The following is a 20769-nucleotide window of genomic DNA, read 5'->3' as shown; positions in this document are numbered from 1 at the left end:
CAGGGGCCCCGGGCTGACGGCAGGGCAGGGCCTGCGGGGGAAGCCGCTTTCTCGGGGTGGGGGCCCACACTGAGAGAGGAGCGGGACAGAGCCTCTTGCTGGGCCCTCTTTCCAGGTTTCCCTTCAGAAACTCCTGCAGTAGCAGCTGGCGGGAGAGGCTACAAGGCCTGCAACCGAGTTATCACACCCCAGGGTCCCCTGCCTCCTGCTGGGGGCTGAACTATACCCCCCCGGGGATCGGGCCCTGGGAGGAAGGACTAACCTGCCCACATATCCCCAGGACTAGGGACAGCCAGCCCCAGCAGATGCTTCTGGAAGGAGGGAACGGCCTACGAGGCCCGGAGGTGCCCCTTCATACCCCCTTCGGTGTTGTCACTCAGTAGCCCGGCAGGTGTCCCCGAGGAAACACGCAGGAGGGGAGGCCTGCCTCGTACACGGGGTCTGCTTAGGGTGACTGGCCCCCGAGGGACCCCCCAGGCAGGGCTCTGTGTCGTGGGAGGGATGGGACAGCCCGTGGGCCCCTGGCGGGGGCTGGGGAAGCTGAGGCGTTGTCAGGCCCTTCCATCGGGGCGCCCACTGGGGAAGGCGGCAAAGCCGACACAGCGTGGCAGCGACGGAGCAGAGCAGCAGGGTGGCCGCGGTGCCGTCCCACCCCACACGCTGCCAACTAGCTTTGGAGTGCAGCATCTCATCGTCCCGGTTCGCGCCCTACAAGGTTAGGACCTGTCTGCGCCTCGTGAGCAGACCCGAGGGACCGCACCCCCAGCCGGGGCGCCCCAGCCCAACAGCCGGAGTGGCCGGGATTGGCCAACATAAGGGCCCGGAAGCAAAAGCCACGTCAACTCTGAGCCGGCGCTGGAGCCCCACTCACCACGCAATCCTGGGGTCACTACGTGCAGGTGAGCCAGGGCCCAGGTTCAGGGGCACCTGAGGCCCCGCCCTGACAGGGAGGCTGCCGCACGGTGTGCCGGCCCCGGCCACTGGCCCCGGAAGAACACGCATGACCCCGGCCGCCCAACGTGGAGCCGCGACGCAGAGCCCTGGCCTCACCAGGGAAGGCCCTAGCAGGTCCCGGCGGGCTCCGGGGTGGCGCGGCCCCTCGCGCCCAGGTCCACGAGCACCCGGCGGGGCGCAGGTGGAGGTTAGTGGCCGTGCCCCAGGCCGGCCACCGTGGGGGGATGTGCCTTGAGCCCCCAGCCCGGCAGTGGCGATCGTGCCTCGAGCAAGCCACGGAGCTCCTAGGCCAGCATACTAGGTGTGCACGGCAGAGTCCCAAGGTCGGTGCCCGTGCCCAGCACACCCTTGGCGGGCCTGCTGCCCAGCCTCCAGACTCACAGGGGACGGGCCCGAGGGGAGTGGGCAGGCAAGGCAGCCGGCTCGGTGCCCTCGCAGGGAGAGGTGCCCTCGTTCTCAACAGCCCAGCATAGGCCAAAGCAGCCCTGCCCCCTGCCCGGGGACAGAGCCAGGAGAGCCCACAGTCCTGATGCCTGCAGCCTGGGCCCGGGGGAGACGCTCGCTGACCCCCTCGCTGGCCTGGGACCAAGGCCTCCAGCCAGCCTGTGCTGGAGCCCGTCAGGGGCCAGGACCTTCCAAATACGTAAACTTGAGAGGTTCCTTCCGTGACTCATGTGACCTGGGAGCTGCCTGGGGAGGGACTGGGTTACAGGAGGGACACGGCCACCGAGCTGAGTCCAGGCACTTACCTTGACCTCCGCAGAGCTTCCTCATCAGGGTCTTGCACTGTGGGTAGAAAATTGCCAATGAGGAGGACACGCGGGGGACACGGGGTCCCTACCGACGACTGAGCGGTGCTTGCCCCTGGCCCAGAAGCTGGCAGGGAAAGGCTAGGCCCAGGGTGGGGCTCAGCCGTGGGTGGCCCAACGCTGGGGTCAGGTGCTGGGCGCAGGACCCGTGTCGCCCCGCAGCCCGCCCCGAGGTGCCATCTGTCCTGACGGCTCAGCCCCCGTGCCTCCCCGGGCGCCCCGCGCCCGCCTCACTTACTGTACTCTGTCCCGGTCATCTGGGCCAGGATGCGGAAGGAGCGAGACTGCAGGTTGGAGGAGCGGCGGGCCCACTCGTCAGCCTCGTCTTCTGGCTTGTTCTGGTTCTTGATCACGGCCTGGTATACGGGAGATGCGCTGTCCACGGCCAGGTCCTTAATAGGGAGGCTCCTGCGGGGCGCAGGGGAGCCGTGAATGGGGGCCAGGCTGGAGGGGCTCCTGACCCCGCACTCCGCCCCCAGCCGCCCCCTGCCACTCACCCGCTCGCACCCCACACCCCGCATGCCCAGCCCGCCGTGCCCTCCCCCCACCGACCCCGGGGGCCCGGACGGGGCTTGGCCTGGGTCCTCAGTGCTCAGGGTGGACGGCGAGACAGCGACTCCTCTCGGATCCCTCCTGCCACCCCCCAGCCCGCCCTGGGCTGACTGCACACACTGACCTGAAACTCCCAGCGTCCCAGCCACCTCACCCCCCAGGGGGACGGCTGGGTCTCTTTTAAGGGAAGGAGGGGCAGGATAGGTCGTCTGAAATAATTTCCACCTCCCTGAGCAGCTCAAGTTTGGGGCTGGGGACAAAGGGCCTCCGGGGGCCTCAGAGGCTTCTTCAGGGTCAGTCCTAGTCCTCCTCGCACTGTGGGACCCACACGGGGAACCCCCAGGGCCGTGACCACCCTGGGAGGGGCTGATGGGCTCTTGCGCAGCAGAGGGGGCAGGCTCGGTGGGGCGGTGGCATGAGGAGCCAGGCAACAGGCTTGTGGGCCTGGCACTGCCTGCAGGGGGAGGGAGGGCCTTCTGGGCTGGGAGGGTGAGGGGCAGGGGGACCATCAGTCCTCTGCTCCAGGGCAGCATGGCCTTTGGAGGGGGACCCTGTGACCTTCCCTTACACCCCCAGGGTCTGGCACACAGCAGGTGCTCCAAATGTACTTGAATGAATAACCTTAGCTCAGGGCCAGAAGGGACCCCAGAGCCCCTCGGGTCCAGTGCCTCCCAGCTTGAATCCAACTGCCCCGGCCAGTGAGAGCTGGGGGGCCTGCTGTCCACCCCCCTCCCAGGAGTTAGGGTGAACCAGGCTCAAGCCTATAGCAATGATGGCCTGGCTCCCCACCCTGCAGACCCGGGTAGAGGGGTCCAGCCTCTGCCTTACGGACGCCAACACTAAGGTCCCCGCAGGTCAGCCCATGAGCTCTCGGTGACGGCACCGAGGGGCCTGCTGATCACAGCCCAGGCTTCCCGAGTCCCACCCACTGTCCCTTCCTTCAAACTCGCTGCAGCAGCAACAGCTCAGAGAGGCGGTGTCTGCCCACCACCGGGGCCTCGCAAACCCCGGATGCTCACGCCTGGAGGCATGGCCTGGCCCAGGCGCTCGCTTGGCCAGGCATCCCCTTGCCGCTGCTATGGTGGGCCCTCCCTGCCCGCCAGAGGGCCAGCTCCTAGGAGAGGGACCTCCCCGGGGCCCTCATCTTCTGGCCTCTCTGCAAGGAGCTGGAAGGAGGCACTCGCCTACTTTCCCAGAACTGGTCCCCATGTCTGGCTCAGCGTGGGCTCTCAGCAGAGGTGCACAAAGGAGAGCAAGACTGCATGGAGCTGCCCCTGCTTCCCCGAGGGCCCTGCCCTGCCCCACAGAGCGACAGCTCCTGGCAGCCTCGGATCAGGTGGGGAAGACCAGTGGATCCTCGGGGCCCAGCCGGGAGAAGCCCGGGGCCGCCCAGGGAGCAGCGGACACGGTGGGATCTCCCTGGGGAGGCCGCTTCTGGCACCGGCAGGAGTCCCAAGGGCTCCCACACGGGTGCAGTAGGAAGGGGTGCAGTAGGGGGCACACGGGAAGGAGGAGGACCGTGCCACAGGAGAGGGAAGGTGTCCGCCCGGGCCCGGGCCTGCCCTGAGCCTGTCTACACAGCTCCGTGGTCCAGAAAGTGGCTGCAAGGTGGTGGCTGCCATTTCCCTGGAACGTGCCCTTGAGGCGACTACCCTGCTCCCTCCACAGCCCCGAGGGCTCCAGAAAGCTCCGCGGGTGAGTCCCTTAGGAGTCACATGGGCGGCTCCACTTCCCGCAAGGCTTTGCCAAGACCAGGGACTCGTGCTGCTGCTGCGATGGGCACTGGGAATCGAGGGAGGATGGGACGCGCCCCAGGGTCCCGGGCCCTGGGTCCGAGGCTGCTCTGGAGCCACTCCCGGCAGGGGCCTCTCACCACCAAAAGCCTTCACAGTCACCACAACGTCAAGGTCACCCCGGACACTGATTCCCCTGCACACTGCCCCAAATCTGCCTCGTCTTTGGCCTCGCCTGGGTGCTACTGCAGGCGCTGGCTCCTCCAGGTCCATCTCCCGTGAGGATCCCAGGGGGCCTCCAAAGCCCCTTTGTCCCCTTCTCCCCGCACAGTGGCCGGGCATGGATTGCAACATTGGTCTATGCCATCCCAGAGCAGACAGGAAAGGCGGTGGGGAGCGCCCGCAAAGCACAGCAGAGATCTGTTCCCAGCCTTGGGTGCAAGGGGGCCCGTGTGATGTCGTGACTCTGATTTCCGCGTCCACAGGAGGCGACCCCCGAAAGCACTTGCCTGCACAGGCCGCTGAGCATGTCGTTTGGCTGTGAGGTGGGTGTGAGGAGGAACACGCACAGAAGCACCGTCCTCGGGCATTTCCCACCAAACCCCACGCCATCCCTCAACCAGACAGACGACGACTGGACAGACACCGCGGGATCTACTTACGCCAGCGGCGATGCCCTGCCAAGCAGAGGAAAGCCCAGCAGTGAGTGCGTGTCCATCAGGGGATGGCAGGGGCCGCGCACACACAAGGGAGCGGGGGTAGGGTCGCAAGTGAGTTACGGGAGTGCGGGGTAACGGAGGAAGAGAAAGAGACAAAAAGAAAACTGTCAGTGAGGAAGGAACTGCGGATTCACAGCAGAGAAGGAGCACCTTAGGGCGCAGGGGGCAGCGCCTCCCCTGCACCGTGGCAGCGACAGCCCTGCAGGGCCCGGTTAGAAGGGAGGGGCGGGCGCGTCGCTCCCCTGCAAGGGGCGGGAGGACACGGGAGGGGACATGGGGGCAGACGGGAGAGGGACTCTGAGAAGCCCAGATTAGGTCCACGGTGCATCACGTTAAAAAAAAAAATCACGGGTGCCCCAGGGGTAAAACCACGTGATAATCATCTTTTTTTCCAAGGCACAGAAAATATAAAGTTAGCGAAGAGCCATTCTTCCCTTATTTTCCACCGAACTTCCCTTTGGCGACGGTCACCACTCTTGAGAGCACACCAAGGACACACAGGGCCACCAACTGTTCGCAGGAAATCCCCGCGAGCCTCCTGGCTTAGTTGGGCAGCCTGGGTTTTCTGGGCGCACATGAGCTAATGGTTGTGTTTTTAAGCTGGCGGGGTCTTATTTTCTGCTTTGAACAGTGGGATTGAATAAATCAGCACTGTCTGGAGTTCTCCCAAGGGCTGCAGCTCCGAGCTCGGCAGGGGTGAGGCCCAGGGCTCTGGGGACAAGCAACCTCTGTCCCCCGGGGGCCCCAGGGAAACGGGTGAGGCTCAGAGGGGAGCCGGGAGGTCGCACCACACTCCATCCTGGGGCCGCTGGAGCCTCGGCCTGGGAGCATGCAGGTGGGTCCCGGCCATCAGGGCCCGGGTTCTGCAGGGGCCCGATGCCGCAGGAGTTACCCCGGACTCTGTACCCCTTTGCACCCCCCACAACGTCTGCTTTCCCTGCAGCTTTGGGAAGGAACGCAACCGTCGCTTAAGACTTCCTGCCTTGAGCATTTTTGAGATCCTGACTTGGGGATGAGAAGTTGTCCAAAGAGATAATCGGTCGATTCCGACAGTCAACGACGACGACATTGTCAAGTAGAAAACAGTGAGAGTGTGTGAGAGACAGAGAGACAGACAGGGAGGCAGAAGCACGGAGGTAGAGAGAGAGACAGAGAGGAAGGCAGAGATACAGAGACAGAGACACAGAAAGGGAGAGATACAGAGCGACAAAGAGAGACACAGAGAAAGAGAAAGAGACAGAGGAAGACAGAGCTAGAGAGACAGAGACACAGAGAGACAAAGAGACACAGAGACAGAGACAGATAAGAAGACAGAGATAGAGAGACAGAGACACAGAGAGAGATACAGAGAGACAGACTAAGAGAGACCCAGAGAGAGAGACAGAGACAGAGAGGAAGACAGAGACAGAGAGACAGAGACACACAGAGAGAGACAGACTAAGAGAGACACAGAGAGAGAAAGGGAGAGCGGTCCCTATCAACCTTTGCACTATTAGCGTTTCTTTCCCGCAAGTGACTTCAGCCAGCCGATTCCCTATCCAATGCTCGCGTTCCTCAAGCAGAGCTAGGAGGCAGACCCGAGGAGGGAAGGACGTTCCAAACCCCAGTGTGCGGGGCCAGGGCCGCCCCGGAGCACCAGGAGCGGGGGCGGCTGTGCTGGCTGCTTCCCAGAGGGCTGACGGCCCAGCACCTTGGACGCCCGCCCGGACGCCCCCCAACAGGACACCTGGTCACGCATCGGAAATCGCTCTCCTCATCGGAAGAACGCGGCCAACCCAAAGAATGGCTTAGTGTGTGAGAAGACTGGCTTATCCAGGACGTGACCCAGGGTTCCAGAAGTCTCTTTCTAAACCGACCCCCTCGTGGAGCCCGGGAAGACGCAGAAGCTGCAAGAAGCGCTTGGAGCAACCAGCACGTTCTTCGACTCTCCCCCTTCTCCTAAAGCTGACTGCGAGACTGAATCTGGAGGGAGCACGCGGTGTTCCGGAAGGCCCTGGCAAAGCGGGCTCCCCTCCGATGGTTGCGCCCAGAGGCCCAGGGCGAGGGGGAGAGCGGGTGGCGAAGCCTAAGGTCTCTGCTGGCGCCCGGCGGCCTGGTGCCTTGGCCTCCACGGGTGAGGAGGCCCAGCCAGCGGCGGAGGCTGCCCGAGGAGCGACGGCGAGGAGGGGAGGCGCTTACCCACTGAAGTCACTGCCCTGGGCCTGGGCCTGCCCAGCAATGGCGTCCATGATGGCGTCCTGGGAGTACATGCTGATGGGCGTGTTGTACTGCGCGTGGATGATGGTGGCCTTGCCGCCCAGCCCCTTCACCTCGATGGGCTTGTGGGTGGACAGGGCCGAGTCCTTCAGGGCGCTGGGGTTGAACCGCTCCTGGTAGTCGGCGCTGGGGGAGGCGGCGGGGGCGCAGGAGGAGGGAGGGAGGGAGGCGGGAGGAGAAAAGGCAACAGGTGGTGTTACAGGAGGCCGGGCCGAGGGCGGGCGGCGGAGACACTCCCCAGGCCGGACCGGTGGCCCACCCGAGCCGCCCAGCTGTGGCCCGCTGGCTCTGGAAGGGAGAGCCCTCAGCACCCGAAGCGCTCCGCAGGCGGTCCTGCCCGTCCACCGCCCGGGGCAGCAGGGGGCGCCAGGCAGCGGCGCGCTCTCACCCCGCGGCGGGAAGCGGAGACACGCGGGCTGGGCCTCGAGCAGGCAGCGGCGGCCCAAGCCCAAGCAGGGTCGGGAACCCCCCAAAGGCAAAAAGCAGCTGCACGGGGCGCCCCGGGGCTTCGGAGCACGTTCCTCCGCGCAGGACCTCGTCCTGCTGGGCCTCCCGCTCGGTGGCGCGGGGCTCCGCTGCGCCGGGGGCTCCGGGGCAGGTGCGTCTTCCTCCAGGCCGGACGCAAGGCTGCTCGGCCTCCCGCAAGTCCACCTGGCCGCGGCCTCCGGGGCCCACCCAGCGCGCTCTCCCCGCCTAGGTGAGCACGCTCAGGTGAGAGGGGGCGCAGCCCAGCCAGGGCCTCCAGGATGCTGGCGTCTTCGGGCTCCCGGGGACCCAGCCCCGGTGCGGCACACCTGCGCGGCACACCTGCACCCGCCGCCCCCACAGCCGCCTGCGGGCCTCGAGCAGCCGCAGCAGGCAAGAGGGAAGGGAAGGCAATGAGACAGCGCTGGCGCCCTCCCCGGCGCCTCCACTCCGACCCTGCAGCTCCACACACATGCAGGCTCGCTCAGGGGCACGTAGGCACGCCCACGCACACATGCACACGCATGTACACATGCTGCCACGGCCGCGCTGTCCGGGTCTATGCACACGGACGCATGCGGGGATGTGCACACGAGCGCACGCACATGCTTTCCTTTGATACTAACTTGGCTGGAGAGTTGGCTACCACCTGGGAAGGAAAGAGCACAAAAGACAGAGGCATCAGTGAGGTCCTGAGGGCCGGGGCGCAGGGACCACCCCCAGGACCACCCCGCGTCCACAGAGGACGGGGGTGGGGGTGCAGGGAGCTCAGAGTCAGGGGCGGCCAGAGTTTGGGTCGGAGGTGCTGGCGGCGCTGTGTCCCCCTCAGTAGGCGCACAAGTCCCCAAAGCTTTGCCGGGAGTATGGGGTCTCCAGTCCATGTTCACAGGCACCCCACGCGCCCTGGCTGGAGACCCCAAGTCAGGAAGGTGCAGAGGGAGACGGGACGACGGCGGCTGCCCCGGGCGAACCAGAACCTGGGCTGCAGGTGCCTCCAGCTGGTCAGCGGCTCCGGGCCTCCCACTTACAACTTCCACGTTTAACAGGGTCAGTTCTGGGGGCTCCTCTCCTGGAGCAGGATTGCCGCAGTGGCCGCGGTGCTGGGGTGCACGCTGGGGTCACCCACCGCCCCCTGACATACCCTCCCTCCCGGAAGAGTGCAGGCAGCCCTGGCGGCTCCTTCTGGGGCTCCAGGGTGGGTGCAGTCCCCAGTGACTGCCCCTAAGGGCCCCATGGAGAGTCAGGAGAGCTACTGGCTCCAGGGCTTATTGCAGGAACGACCCCTGCCAAGGCAGCACAGCTTGGACACAGGGGACCCCACCCTCACTTTTGTCTGGAGCGAACCTCCGGGAACACTATGTCCTGGGGGACACAGGGTCTGCGGGACGTTTCCTTAGATGCATATCCCTGGCAGGGCAGGCCCTGGCGGAAACCTGAGAGGAGAGTGTAGAAGGTGGCACCCCTGCCCCCAAACTGCCGCTGTCCCAGCTCAGGCCGCTGCGGGCTCTGGCTGGGAGCCTGGGCCCCAACCGCCTGCCCCTGCCCCTCCCTGGGCCAGCACTGCGGGGAGCCGGGCCAGAGCCGGGGGGCGTCGAGCCCCAGGCCCTACGCTGCTTGGGAGCTGATACGGTTCCCTCGGTTCCAGGTCCTCTGGCTCCCACGGCGCCCAGCGGAGCTATATTAGGAAAGACGTTCCTTCCCATCTCCATTTCGGGCCAGCGCCGACAGCTGCAGGGTCAGCCCTCGCCCTGACCAGCCCGGGGCCCTAGGGAGGGCGGCGCCAGCCAGGGTGGGAGGGGTCCCGGCGCCTGGCGGCCAGCACCTTCCTTGGCTTTGACTCTGGCTCCCCGCTGGGCTCTGCCTGAGGCCCTGGAGGCTGAGCGCCCGCAGGGCAGGGCCAGGGGACAAGAAGCTGAGGAGGTAGGACCCACCCAGCGGCCCGAGGGATTGGCCTCTCACGCCCTGTCACGGAGGAGGGAAGCGGGCTGCAGGGACCTCTGCCACCTCGCCCCTGCTCGTCCCTCCCATCCCCCCCGAGGGGGCTCAGGCTGCTAAGCAGTCGCACCTGCGAGTCCAGAGAGGACAGGAGGGAGCTCCCTTCCGGAGCCAGGCCGGACAGAGTTCAAATCCCGACCCTGCGTCCTCCTGGGGACTCTGCCCAGGTCCCTGCCTGCCAGTCTCAGCCTCAGCCCCTCACTCACGGAGTCGGGACGGCGGTGCCCACGGCGCAGACGGGTCGTGCACCCTAAACAGAACCCTGAGCATAAAGCCCTCGGCGTGGCTTGAGCGTGTACCGGGCGGATGCGAGGATTGGCCTTTACCAACCCTGTCTCCCTGGAGCGCTTAGCCACTGGGCCATGGCGCAGCCTCGGCCAGCCCAGGTCAGGGGCTCCCCTCCCTGCCCGCGTCGCCTGGGGGCCGCAGCGCCAGCCTTGCCCGAGGGTGAAGCCCTGCGCCCCTGCCTACGGCCCGCCTCCCCGCAGACACGCTTGGGCCCTGCTGCTCTGAGCACCCGGTAATAATCAGACGTTCGCCAGCTTCCGGGAAGCCCCTGCAACGGCAGGAAGGTGCCACCAGGGCCGCGGGAGGCTGGGGCGGGGCTGGCCCTCGACCTCCCTGGGCAGCCCGTCAGGTAGGGAGGAGCCAGGCCTTCCCGGCGGCCAGCCCGTCTGCCCTCGCTAGCTGTGTGCCACCTTGAGCCACTCACCCGCTCCGGGCATCTAGATCGCACTAAGAGGAGGGAGAGACACGGCTGACCTCTGAAGCTGCGGGGAGCCAAAGGTCACGGAGCACGCGGACCATTAGCTGGCTCCAAGCCTAGACTGCGGGCCCGTAACGGGACTGCCCCGTTCTTTGGGTTTTCTGGCGGAATGTCCTCGCTAGGAAAAGCCCGTGGCCCATGGCTCTGCCACTTTGGTCCAAGGGAGCAAGGTCCGGGTGCTTGGGCTGCAACGTGCACGAGGCCAGCTTCACTCGGGGTCCCAAAGAGCTGAGGGTCATGGGTGGCTGGTGGCAGGCGGGAGAGCAGCAAACTGTTGGGGGGCAGGCCCTCGCTGGAGCAAAGGCAACGGAAAGGCACGGACGCGGGTTAGGATTGTGATGCGGGGGCGCATCGGTGTGACCCAGGGAGCACACGGCAAGGGCGCCCGTAACCCGGAGAGCCTGCACGGAGGGGAGCCCTGAAGCCCTGACCGCCGGGCTCAATCGCCTCGACTCCGTGTGCTCTGCCTCTGGAGCACACGGATCCTGGGATCGCGCGGGAAAGGGTAGAGGACCCACACAGGAAGGGCCTAGAAGCTGGTAGGGCCTGGGCTCGGGGGTCCGTCCCCTCAGCCCCCGCACGATGCCTACCCTGGGCTGTAGGTTCCTTTAGCTCCTGCGCTCGCAGAGCCCCACCAGCTGGCTCGGGGTGGGGGCGGGCCCCTTTCCCCTTGGGGTCCTGCTTCCTTGCCTCGTCCCTCCTCAAGGGTCAGTCCTACAAGCCCAGGACACCCACCCCATCGCTGCACCTTTCCGCACCCAGCTCAGGCGCCCCCTCCTGCAGGCAGCCTTCCCAGCCCACGCCCAGCCCCCGAATCATGCCCTGCTCCTGCCTCACGGCTGCTGGGGGGACCAGCCTGACCCTCGGCCCAGTTCCTGGAGGCAGCAGGCATCCCCCTACCTGGGGTGGCGGCCTGAGCCTGGGGAAATCCGCGTCTCTCGAATTCAGACCTCACTCAGCCCCTTAGCAGCGGGACAGCTGGGCCTCGACTAGACCTCCTCTGAGCCTCAGTTTCCCCCTCCGCAGGATCCAGCAGTCACCCCAGGCTGTGTAAAGCAATGACCCGTCGGCTCAACTACCTCAAGGCGAATCTACCCGCAGGGCCGTTGCTTATCTGGCTTGGGCCTGGCCACCTCCTGGGCTGTGGAGGGCCGCTCCTGGGCCACCGCCTGCCAGGCCCTGGTGAGCACTGAGGACCCGGCCTGGACCAGCTGCAGGGAGCCGGGCGCTACCTACCCTCCTGGGAGTCCGGCCCCCCAGGCCTTCCCTCCGAGGCTCATCCGATACACCTGAGCCATCTCCCTCAGGGTCTCGGCCGAGTACAGCCCAATGGGGTTGTTGTACTGCGCGGGCCTGCCCTGCCCTCTCGGTCCCGGGGCTCCCTCCGTGCCCGGGCCGCCCCTTGGGGGACTCTGGGAGAAGGAGGGGCTAGAGCTGGGCCCGAGCTCCGGGGGGCCCAGGGGTCCGGGGCTGCGTGCCGTGGGGCTGCCGCTCATGTCCCCAGCAGGGTCCTGGCCGGGGCAGCGCCGTGAGGGGAGAGAGGAGAGAGCAGTTAGAGGCCACAGTGTCCCAGCGCCCCTGCACCCCTGCGCCCACCTGAAACAGGGGCGGCTGGCGAGCACCCTGTGCCCCCCAGCCTGCACCCCGCATTCTGCATGCACCCTGTGCCCCACACCCCACATCCTGCACCCCACAGCCTGTACCCCGCACCCACACCTGTGCCCCACACCCCAGGTCCTGCACACCACAGCCTGCACCCTGCACCCACACCTGAGCCCCATGCCCTGCGTCCTGCACCCCGCGCCCCTCAGCCACTGCGCAGAGCTCAGGAGGGCACAGGCCGACACCTGGAAGGGAAGGGCTTTGTCGGCAGGCTGAGGGAGCCGCGCGTCCCTGGCCCTGAGGCTGACAAAGTGGGGGCCCCACCTGAAAAGTCAAGCCCTCCTGCAGGGCTGGGCAGAGAGGGGCGTGGATCTCAGGGAGTTGGGGAGCCCCTTCTATCCTCTCTCTGCCCCCCTTCCCCTGAGTGGCAGCTCCTGTGGCCCAGCCCCACCTCCTGCCCCCGACCCCACACTGAGATGCCCCCCACCGCCCTCCGCTGGCAGGTGCAAGGCGGGGGAGACTAGGGAATGACCTTTGCTCACAGCCCACCTCTGCAACTTCTCCCGAGCAGCCCTCTGCCTCTTTGCCCAACCTGTCACCCACCCCAAGCCCATCAGCCTCTTCCTGTCCCCTGCCCCACCTGCCTATCCCCCCCACCCACTGGACAGACAGGGGGCAGTATGGAGTGGTGCAGGGAGGGGTGAGGCGAGCACCCCCGGTTTGGGTCAAGGCCTTCCGCCCACAGGCTGAGCTGCTTACAGGGACCCGGGAGCATGGCAGGTGTGCTGGGGAGGTGTGTCCCCCTGCACCTGCTGCCTGGCTACCACCCGCACCTCCAGTGGGGCTGACGGGTGGTCAGTCGGGAGGGAAAGTGGGAACCGCTGCGAGACCCGAAGTCAAAGGATAAACCCTGAGGCCCAGCGGGCCCCTCCCTGCCCGGGGTGGCCTCCGGCTTTCACGCCCCCTCCCAGTACCCTGTAGGCGAATGAGGGTCAGAGCCCTCCGGATACCTGCCTCCTTCGCCCCCCAGGCTGGCAGGTTGGTCCCTCTCCTAAAAACATCACGGCCTAGGCTGGGTTCCCAACAGCCCAGCCGTGAGGCCCCGGGGGGCGCGAGCACCCAGGCAGGCAGCCCGCACCCGGTATTTCACGGGGTCCGCCCCACAGCATCAGCAGGGGCAGGGCAGGGCTGCGCCAAGCCAGGACCAGGCAGGCCGATTCGGCGCAGTACCCCAGGAAGCGCAGCCAACCTCAGCACCTACCTTCTGGTGGGGGATCACCGGCAGAGGGGACTGGACCGGGGGCGCTGTCGTGGAGATGGGGATGGGGCGCTTCGACCTGGAGAAACCAGAAAGAGGGCCAAGTGAGGACACTTGCCAGGAGGACCGGGAGCTCCTGCGGGGGCAGGGCTGGTGACAGGAGAGCATCAGAGAGCTGGGGAGCCAGGCCAGGGACCCCGAGGCCCGCTGTCCACCGCACGGACTGGAGTGACCCCAGGAAGGCCCCGGGCCTGGTCAGGATGGAGGAGGCATGGCCCTTGGGCACTCTGCACTCATGGCCTCTGTTAGGTCCCTGGGAGGCTGTCTGGGGCAGCAAGGAGGCAGGGAAGACCCCAGCTGCCAGGCCCGCCTGCCCACACGCTGGCAGCACTGTGACCGCCCCCCACCCCCGACCTCATCCGTACAGTGAGACTCAGGCATGGCAGGCGTGGAAGGCCCGGTCCTTCTTCCCGTCCAGAGGCCGCCTCACCTCTCCGTGTGAGCCTGCAGCACGGGCCGGGCCCATGTGGCTGCTGCGGACACCCTGTCTTGGGCCTGATGCCCCCACCCCTTGACCCGTGCCCTGCAGAGCTCCACTCACTTCTGCAGCGTGAGACTCAGGTTGTAGCTGGCAGACTTGATCTTGTTCTGGGCTTCCAGGTGGGTCATGGTGTCTGTGTTGACTCCATCGATGGCTACCACGAGGTCACCCTGGCTGAGCTGGGACTGGGCGGCCTTGCTTCCTGGTGTGATCTGAGAGGATGGCAGATGGGGGGGGGGGTGAGCGCATGAAGGGGGGGGCTGAGGATGGGCCAGTCGTCGGGGAAGAGTCCCCTGGGGTCATCCAGTAGAGGCCTGCCAGGTCCTCTTTCGTTCACTGTGGCCAGTGCCCGCTGCTTGCCACGTGCGACATCCCCACCCGGCACACCGCCACCCCTGTGCCTAGCGTCCTGCGTCGAGTGCGACCGCGAGACTAGCTCTGCCCAGGGGACCGGGGCGGGAGCAATGCCACCGCCTGCAGGCCTGCCCCCAGCACCCGTCCTTACCACGCTGCGCTCCCTCTACTTGTCGGCAGGCTGGGCACAGAGGGCCCAGAGGGGGACACTGAGCCACTAATGGAGGGACCTGAGCCCTACGGTCGCTGCCTGGAGGACGGATGATTAAGAAGCGCTGCATCAGATGTCGCACGAGCGAGAAATGAGCTTCTGCTAGGCTAAGCCGTTGAGGCCTGGGGGCTTTGTGACACCAGGTCCCCTAACCTGCAGTCCGTACAGTAGCACTATGATGTCTGCACCCCCAAACACCCACGGGGCACTTTCTGGGCTCCGGGAGAGAGGGTATGCGTACAAGCGGACACTCAGCACCACGGCAGACTCGACCAGGCTAGCAGGCAGGACAGATGCACCGTCACAAAGTGTCCCGGTGCAGGTGCCTAGTGCCACCATGTGGGGGAGCTGGGGAACCCCGCCTGGGGAAACCAGGTCCCCAGGGGCAGGCGGCAGGGCTCAGCGTTCTGGGGCTGGCTCCGTACTTCCAGAAGGTGTGGGGACCATGTCCCAAATCCCTGCCAGCTAATGACATCACCACGTGTTAGAGTCCAAGGGTCCCCCACCGTGTGATCACTCAGAACACTGCAGATGCGGCACCCCGAGAATACCCCGTGCACGTCAGGAAGGCTGCACTCCAGGGACATCATGTGGAACGTCATGGTGGCTCAGACCCTCTCCCGATGACGTCATGCACAAGGCCAGACCCTGCAAGCCTGGCCCCTGGTAGCGGCGGGCTGAATGCGGTGGTAGCCACTCCCCTCCTCGGTGACGTCACTCAAAGCGCAAAATTCTGGAGGGCCTGGGTGATGTCACCTACAATGACTTGACGGCTGACCCCTAGTGACGTCACATGGGATGGATGAAGCTCCGCTTCTAAAGGCGTCTCGTGGAATGCCACAGAGACTGGCCTTACCCCGCGCCCCACATTGTGTCACCGCACGAAGTACCAGGCAAGCCCTACCCCCTACTGTAACACGCAGAATGACCTTACAACGCGACGCCCAGGACATCACGGGGAGGCCCCCCTGGGACACCGCGGGAATGCCGGCCAGGCCTCTGGGAGGCTGTAACTGGAGGACGGCCCTTGGCTCTTCTGCGCCAGCATGCCCACCGGCCAGCTTCCCGGCTTCCCAGTCACCTTCCTGTCTACCCCAGGGACAAGGCTGGCTTCTCGAGCTGGCGGGAGCCGTTTTCTGGCGCTGGCCCGAGGGACCATCCTAGAAGGAGTCCGAGGAGGACTCAGGGGAAGGCCCCTACCCTGGGTGCCAGGCCTGGGTGAGCCTCTGGCCGGCCTCCTGCCCCGCCTCCCAGAGGGACCTTCCCGGAGCAGGGCCACTGCATCACCAGCCTCCAGTCCCCGTGGGCTCTACAAGGCAGGCCACGAGCCGCGAGTGCTAACCCGGGGACAGCAGCAAGAGGGGGGTCCTTGCGGTGGCAGCGCCCGTTCGCCCTGGGCCCGAGCTAACTTCACAAGCACTGGCCCCTTGTGCCCAGACAGCTCCCCCCCGCCCACCCAGCCCCGAATCCGCTGAGTGTGGCGGGGACAGCGGAGGCAGCACCCCTGGGCTCTGGGAAACCAGGCCCAGCCCCCTCTCCTGCTCCTGCAGGCCCCTCCCAGGCTCGTGGCTGCGGGGCCTGCACGACCCACAGGAGCCGGTTATTTCCTGATTTCAGGGCTTGAACAAAGGGTAGAAACAGAAGAAAACAAAACACTTCCTGGCTGAGAGGGGACTCCCGAGGGCAAGCTGCCCGCCCAGAAAATCGCCTTTCCCGACGGTCAGACCCGTGTGATACCCGACGTCGGACTATCCACATCCTCAAGCAGAGAAAACCCGGAGAGAATTCTACGGAGGGCCCGCACACGCCTCGGCGGGCGTCTACACCAACGGGATGGGCGTCTACTGCGGCGTGGTGGGTGTCTACCCTGGCATGGCCGTGGGTGTCTACCCCGGTGTGCGGCATCGTCTGCCCGCCTCTCGCTGTGTCCCCCACCTTAGTCTACACACATTTCCCGGAAATGGCAGATACCATCTTGCTTCCTCGGGTGAGCTGTATAGCGCCTCTGCTGCCCTAGCAGGACACCCTAGGGGGGGTCCCACTGGACTCCCCCCACCGGGGTCACTCTCCAGGCCCCCCCACCGGGGTCACCCCACCAGGCTCCCCACACCAGGGTCACCCTCTCAGGGCCACCCTTCCAGGGTCACCCCCCAGCTGCTTCTCACCATCTCCAGAGTGGTAAGGCGCCCCGAGGTGGGCCACCCCAGACCCCAGACAGAGCGGAGGCTGCCAGGGGTGGAGCATGTTGGGGGAGCACAGATGACCGTGGGAGCAAGGACAGCAGGGTGGCGTCCAGGAGCGGCTGGGCCCGATGAGCTGGGGCCATGTGGGCCTGTCCGTGTCCCCCCCGCAGCGGCCCGCGACGTCTGCTTCCTCAGGAACCAGCGCACCACACCTTCCTACCAGGCCACTGCCTCCCCCTTGCCCACTGCCCGGTCCTCGGGTGTAGGCCAGGCAATCCCCGTTCCCGGGGTCCCAGCAGGCTCCTGCCTGCCCCGGCGCCCTCCTCCTGCACCTGTGGCTGCTCGTCAGGGCTCGGCTGGCCCGGGCAGGGTAAGGGTGCCGGGGGCACTGCTCGGGCTCCGGGAGCACAGTCCGGTCTCAAAGCCCCTTGGGACAGGCTCTCGGTGTTTGGGGGGCCAGGCCTGCCAGCAGGTCAAGGAGCCCTTCCTCCTCTCGGGCCATGGTCGAAGGCACCTGAGAGGGGACCCAGGGCTAGTCGGGGTCAGGGCGCAGCCATGGCCCCCACTACCGTGGACGCCTGGTGCGAAGGCAGTAGAGCCGGGCCGTGGGCCGGAACCAGGCCTGAGGGTACAGGGCGGCCTGCACAGCCCGCGTGAGGACAGCGGCAGCGCCCTCCTCCCACGAGGGCTGGGAGGGTTACATTTTTAAATGTGTTGCTCTGGAAGGAGGTGCAGAGCCGAGAAGGTTTCCGGGGGGGCTCCTGACAGGGGAAGTGCAGGTGCTGGCCGTGCCCGGGCCCCTCGAGGGTGCCCGGCTGGTGGCTGGGAAGCTGCGTCCCTGGCTCCACGGGGAAACAAGATCTGGAGCTGGCGGGGGGCCCCCTCCTACTGGCTGGGCCCAAGCCAGCCTGCCATCCCCAGAGGGGCCGAGCATCAGCCGGAGGGGAGAGTGCTGCCCAGGGTCCCAGGGAAGCAGGGCGCTGGCCAGGCCCAGCCGCCAGGGGCCTCTGTTTCCCCAGGTCCCCGCAGCAGAGTGGGTGGCGGGGCCCTCGGCCATTCCCAGCCGTTATGCTCCGTGCTCAGAACCACAGGCCCCGGCCTCGTTGCCCCTCTGGGTGTGCGGCGTCGGTGGGGCCGGGCCCAGGTGGCAGGGGGAGGTAGAAGGTGCCGTGGGCTGCGCAGTTTCCAGCTTCTCCTCCGCACCCGCCCACGCCGACCACCCCAGCACACTTGCCACAGAGCCCTAAGTGCATTCGGCTTCGTGTGATTAAGTTACCATCCCCGTGCTCTGCTCCCTTCCCATCTGGCCTCCCCGGGGGCCTTGCTCCATCCCTCATGCTTTCACCGGAACCTTCTGTCTCTGATAAAGAAGCCAGGATCGTGTCTAGGCTCCAGAAGCCCCTCGTTGCACAGAGGATTTCTGTGGCAGAGAGAACATCTTCTGTGATGCCGTGTTGTGGGTCTGTGTCGTTGGCCCCAGCCCGTGGAGGGAACCACACGAGGAGTGGACCCACGTGTAAACTGTGGACCCTGGGTGATACTTGTGTGCCAGTGTAGGTTTAGGATTTATAATAAACATGTCACTCTTGATAACGAGGGGAGGGAGGCTGTGCATGTGTGGGGCGGGGGGCATCTGGGAACTCTGTTACCTTCCACTCAATCTAGCTGGGAACCTAAAACTGCTCTTGAAAAACTAAGTCTTTGGGACGCCCGGGGGGCTCAGCGGTTGAGCGTCTGCTTTTGGCTCAGGGCGTGACCCCGGGGTCCTGGAATCGAGTCCTGCGTCGGGCTCCCTGCATGGAGCCTGCTTCTCCCTCTGCCTGTGTCTCTGCCTCTCTCTCTCTCTCTCTCTCAGGAATAAATAAATAAAATCTTTAAAAAACAAAACAAAACACTAAGTCTTAAAAAAAAAGAAAAAGGTCCTCCCTGCCTTAGCTCCTCCCACTGGCTCTTGTGGTCTCGTTTCTTCCCCCTGCTGGCTTCTCGGAGGATGAGCAGCAGGCCCCGCTCCCCGCTGCCTCCCACCCCTCTAGCGCCCAGCCCCACCGCTTCACACATTCCAGTGACCTCCCTGTGCCCCAACCTGGGGACACGGGTCCCCTCTTCTGCTGGCCACACCGTTCCCTGGCCTACGAGCCTGTCTCCCCGGATCCCGCAGTGCCGTGTCCTGGTGTCAGTAGAAGGCTCCCATGGGCCCGTCACTCCCAGTGGGCCCCAGTCAGCCCTGGCGGGGGGTGGGGAACCCCTTCGTGCCTCGTGGGCTGCTTCCTGGCTCCAAGGAGGCGCCGACGCTGTGTGCAAGCTGGCCTTGCTCAGCGCTGCCATCCCCCCGCGGCTTTAGCTCAGGAGCCCCGGGGCCTCCCCGGATGGGCCCGTCCTGTGTCCTGTGTCCTGTGTCCTGGCCACGGCCGGGAGGGTGCGCTCCTCAGGGCCCGGCCGCCTCCACCACCGCCTTCGGAGCCCTCACTGGGTGCGCAGCGGCTCCGCACCCCCGAAGGAGGCAGGCCGGGCTGGGGCCTGGCAGGGACCTCCACGACGCGTCCCCGGCCGCGGCCCCTGTTGGGTTAGCCTCCCCACTTGCGGCCAGGAAAGGGCCCTGCCAGCCTCCCAGCAGCCTCCGGAGGCTTGCCTGACCTTCAGCGCGGCTATAAACAGCTCAGCCTGTCAGCACCATGAGGCGCTGCCCGAGAAACCGCGCTATGGCCTCAAAATTCCAGGAATGGCCGGCACAGTTAACCCGGAATAGTCCCAGCCTGCGCCCCCCCTCCACCGGGGACCCTCCGTCCTCTGAATCCCCACACCCCCTGCAGCTAGGAGATCTGACACAGACTGGAACAGAGAGGCGCGAAGGAGCAGAGGCCTCTGGGCTGGTGCCCCGGGGAGCCTGCAAGGCCCGAAGGATGAGGCCGTAGGGCCAGGGCCTTGGAGCAGGCAGCCGCCCCCCCGCCCCGGGGGGCTCCCCGGGCTCAGCCCACAGCTCCCCAGCCTCGCCGCTGCCCGCCACAGGGAGAACCAGGAGGAACGACAGGTGCCCGCGGCTGCCCTGGTGGTGCTGGAAGCACTGCCACGTGCACGTCCCCACGTCACAGAGGCCGTGACAAGGTTGGGCAGGAAAACCCTCTTTTCTCAGGCGACGCTGGGAGCAGAGGACCAGGGCGCGCCTCTTCTCCTGGCAAGGGGAGGCTGGCCTCTGCAGCCGCTCCTTGGGGCCCCCCCACCCCTGGAGAGCTGGCTGGGGCTGGGGGGCGGTGAGCGGAGCTCATGTTGCAGGCCCAGCCGCACCTGTCCGGGATAAATAAAGGCATTTCCCCTCCGCCCTCCCATTCTGCCTCCTGCGCCCCTTCTCTGCGGGTCCTCAGCCTGGGGGTGGGCAGGCCGCCCAGGGCTCTCCCGCTGATCCCTAGCCCAAGGGCGGAGGGCGGGCCAGGGACGAGGGGTGACTGAGGTCACCGAGCGCCTGAGTCTGGGTGAGCAGGCGCCCGCCTCTCCCAGGACGCGCCCAGCCCGCCCCCGCGGCCCCGCCTCGCCCACCCCCCAAGGCAGATGCCACCCGCGCCCTGCCGCAGAGCCTCCGCCGCCCCTGGCAGCCACTGCAGAAGCCCCCCACCCGGCAGGACACGCCGCAGCCCAGCGGGACAGGGGCCCAGCGGCCGGGGCATCGGGGATCGGGGCTCCCAGGGAACCGGAGCGCCCAGCGCAGCTGGCCCGTGGCCCTGACGACGGGGGCGCCCCTGAAGGAAGCAGCCGGGCCCTGCACTACCGCCCGCCGCCCCCCGGAGCCGCGGCTCCTGCTTATAAAAGCCCTCAGGCGTGGGCTCCGTGCCGTCCCAGCGTGGCTTTCCCTGCGGTGGGGACAGTCTTCCTGCTGTCTAGCTTAAGGCCTCCCTGCTGCAATACAAGCCCGGGCGGCCGAGGCCAGGTGGCGCATAGATCCCGGGTGAGGTCATGGGCTATCCTGGTGCCACTGAGCCCGGAGGCTGGTTGCCACCCACTGGGGCAGGGGCACCAGCGTGAGGCCTTGAGGACTGTGGGGCTGGGGGACACGTGGCTCAGGCCCAGGCCTGGGGGGCTGTGGACCCATGACAGGGAAGAGGACAGCCCCCGGGCTGCTGGGGCACCATGTGGGGCCCTGGGGGCCGGCCGCGTGCACAGGGCTCAGATGCCCACGCAGCACATCAGCAGGCGGGGGTGTCAGGCCCTGGGTGTCCTTGGGGCTGCACGCTGTGGTCCCCAGGGTGGAGGGCCTGCAGCTCGACCTCCGGTGGGTGATGAGCATGGCCCCTCTCTGGGCTGGAGCCAGGCCAGTGCCACTCCCCCACCCCGGGGAGCATGGCCTCTCTAGCTGTTACAGCAGCCCAGAGGGGGCTCCTC

The 20769-nt window shown here is 66.6% G+C and overlaps 1 protein-coding gene across 14 annotated transcripts in view; it reads right to left on the bottom strand.

The window, feature by feature from the left end:
* The window catches only part of LDB3 (LIM domain binding 3), a 56827-nt gene that overhangs the window by 33797 nt on the left and 2261 nt on the right, over positions 1–20769 (bottom strand). For 7 of the 14 annotated variants that reach the window (XM_072823847.1, XM_072823855.1, XM_072823853.1 and 4 more), the window contains exons 3-7: positions 13711–13862; positions 13113–13188; positions 11486–11760; positions 2002–2171; positions 1704–1740 (exon numbers count right to left, since the gene is read on the bottom strand). In XM_072823847.1, the coding sequence (XP_072679948.1) occupies positions 1704–1740; positions 2002–2171; positions 11486–11760; positions 13113–13188; positions 13711–13862 (710 nt within the window). Of the gene's footprint in view, positions 1–1703; positions 1741–2001; positions 2172–6945; positions 7150–8114; positions 8138–11485; positions 11761–13112; positions 13189–13710; positions 13863–20769 lie in introns of all 14 variants that reach the window. The other 7 variants (XM_072823857.1, XM_072823858.1, XM_072823850.1 and 4 more) reach the window with 2 other exon arrangements.

The sequence above is a fragment of the Canis lupus genome, chromosome 4 (genome assembly GCF_048164855.1).
Source record: "Canis lupus baileyi chromosome 4, mCanLup2.hap1, whole genome shotgun sequence".
Classification (NCBI taxonomy): domain Eukaryota; kingdom Metazoa; phylum Chordata; class Mammalia; order Carnivora; family Canidae; genus Canis; species Canis lupus.
The sequence above is the reverse complement of the archived record's forward strand: the minus strand, read 5'-3'. Positions and strand labels throughout refer to the sequence as shown.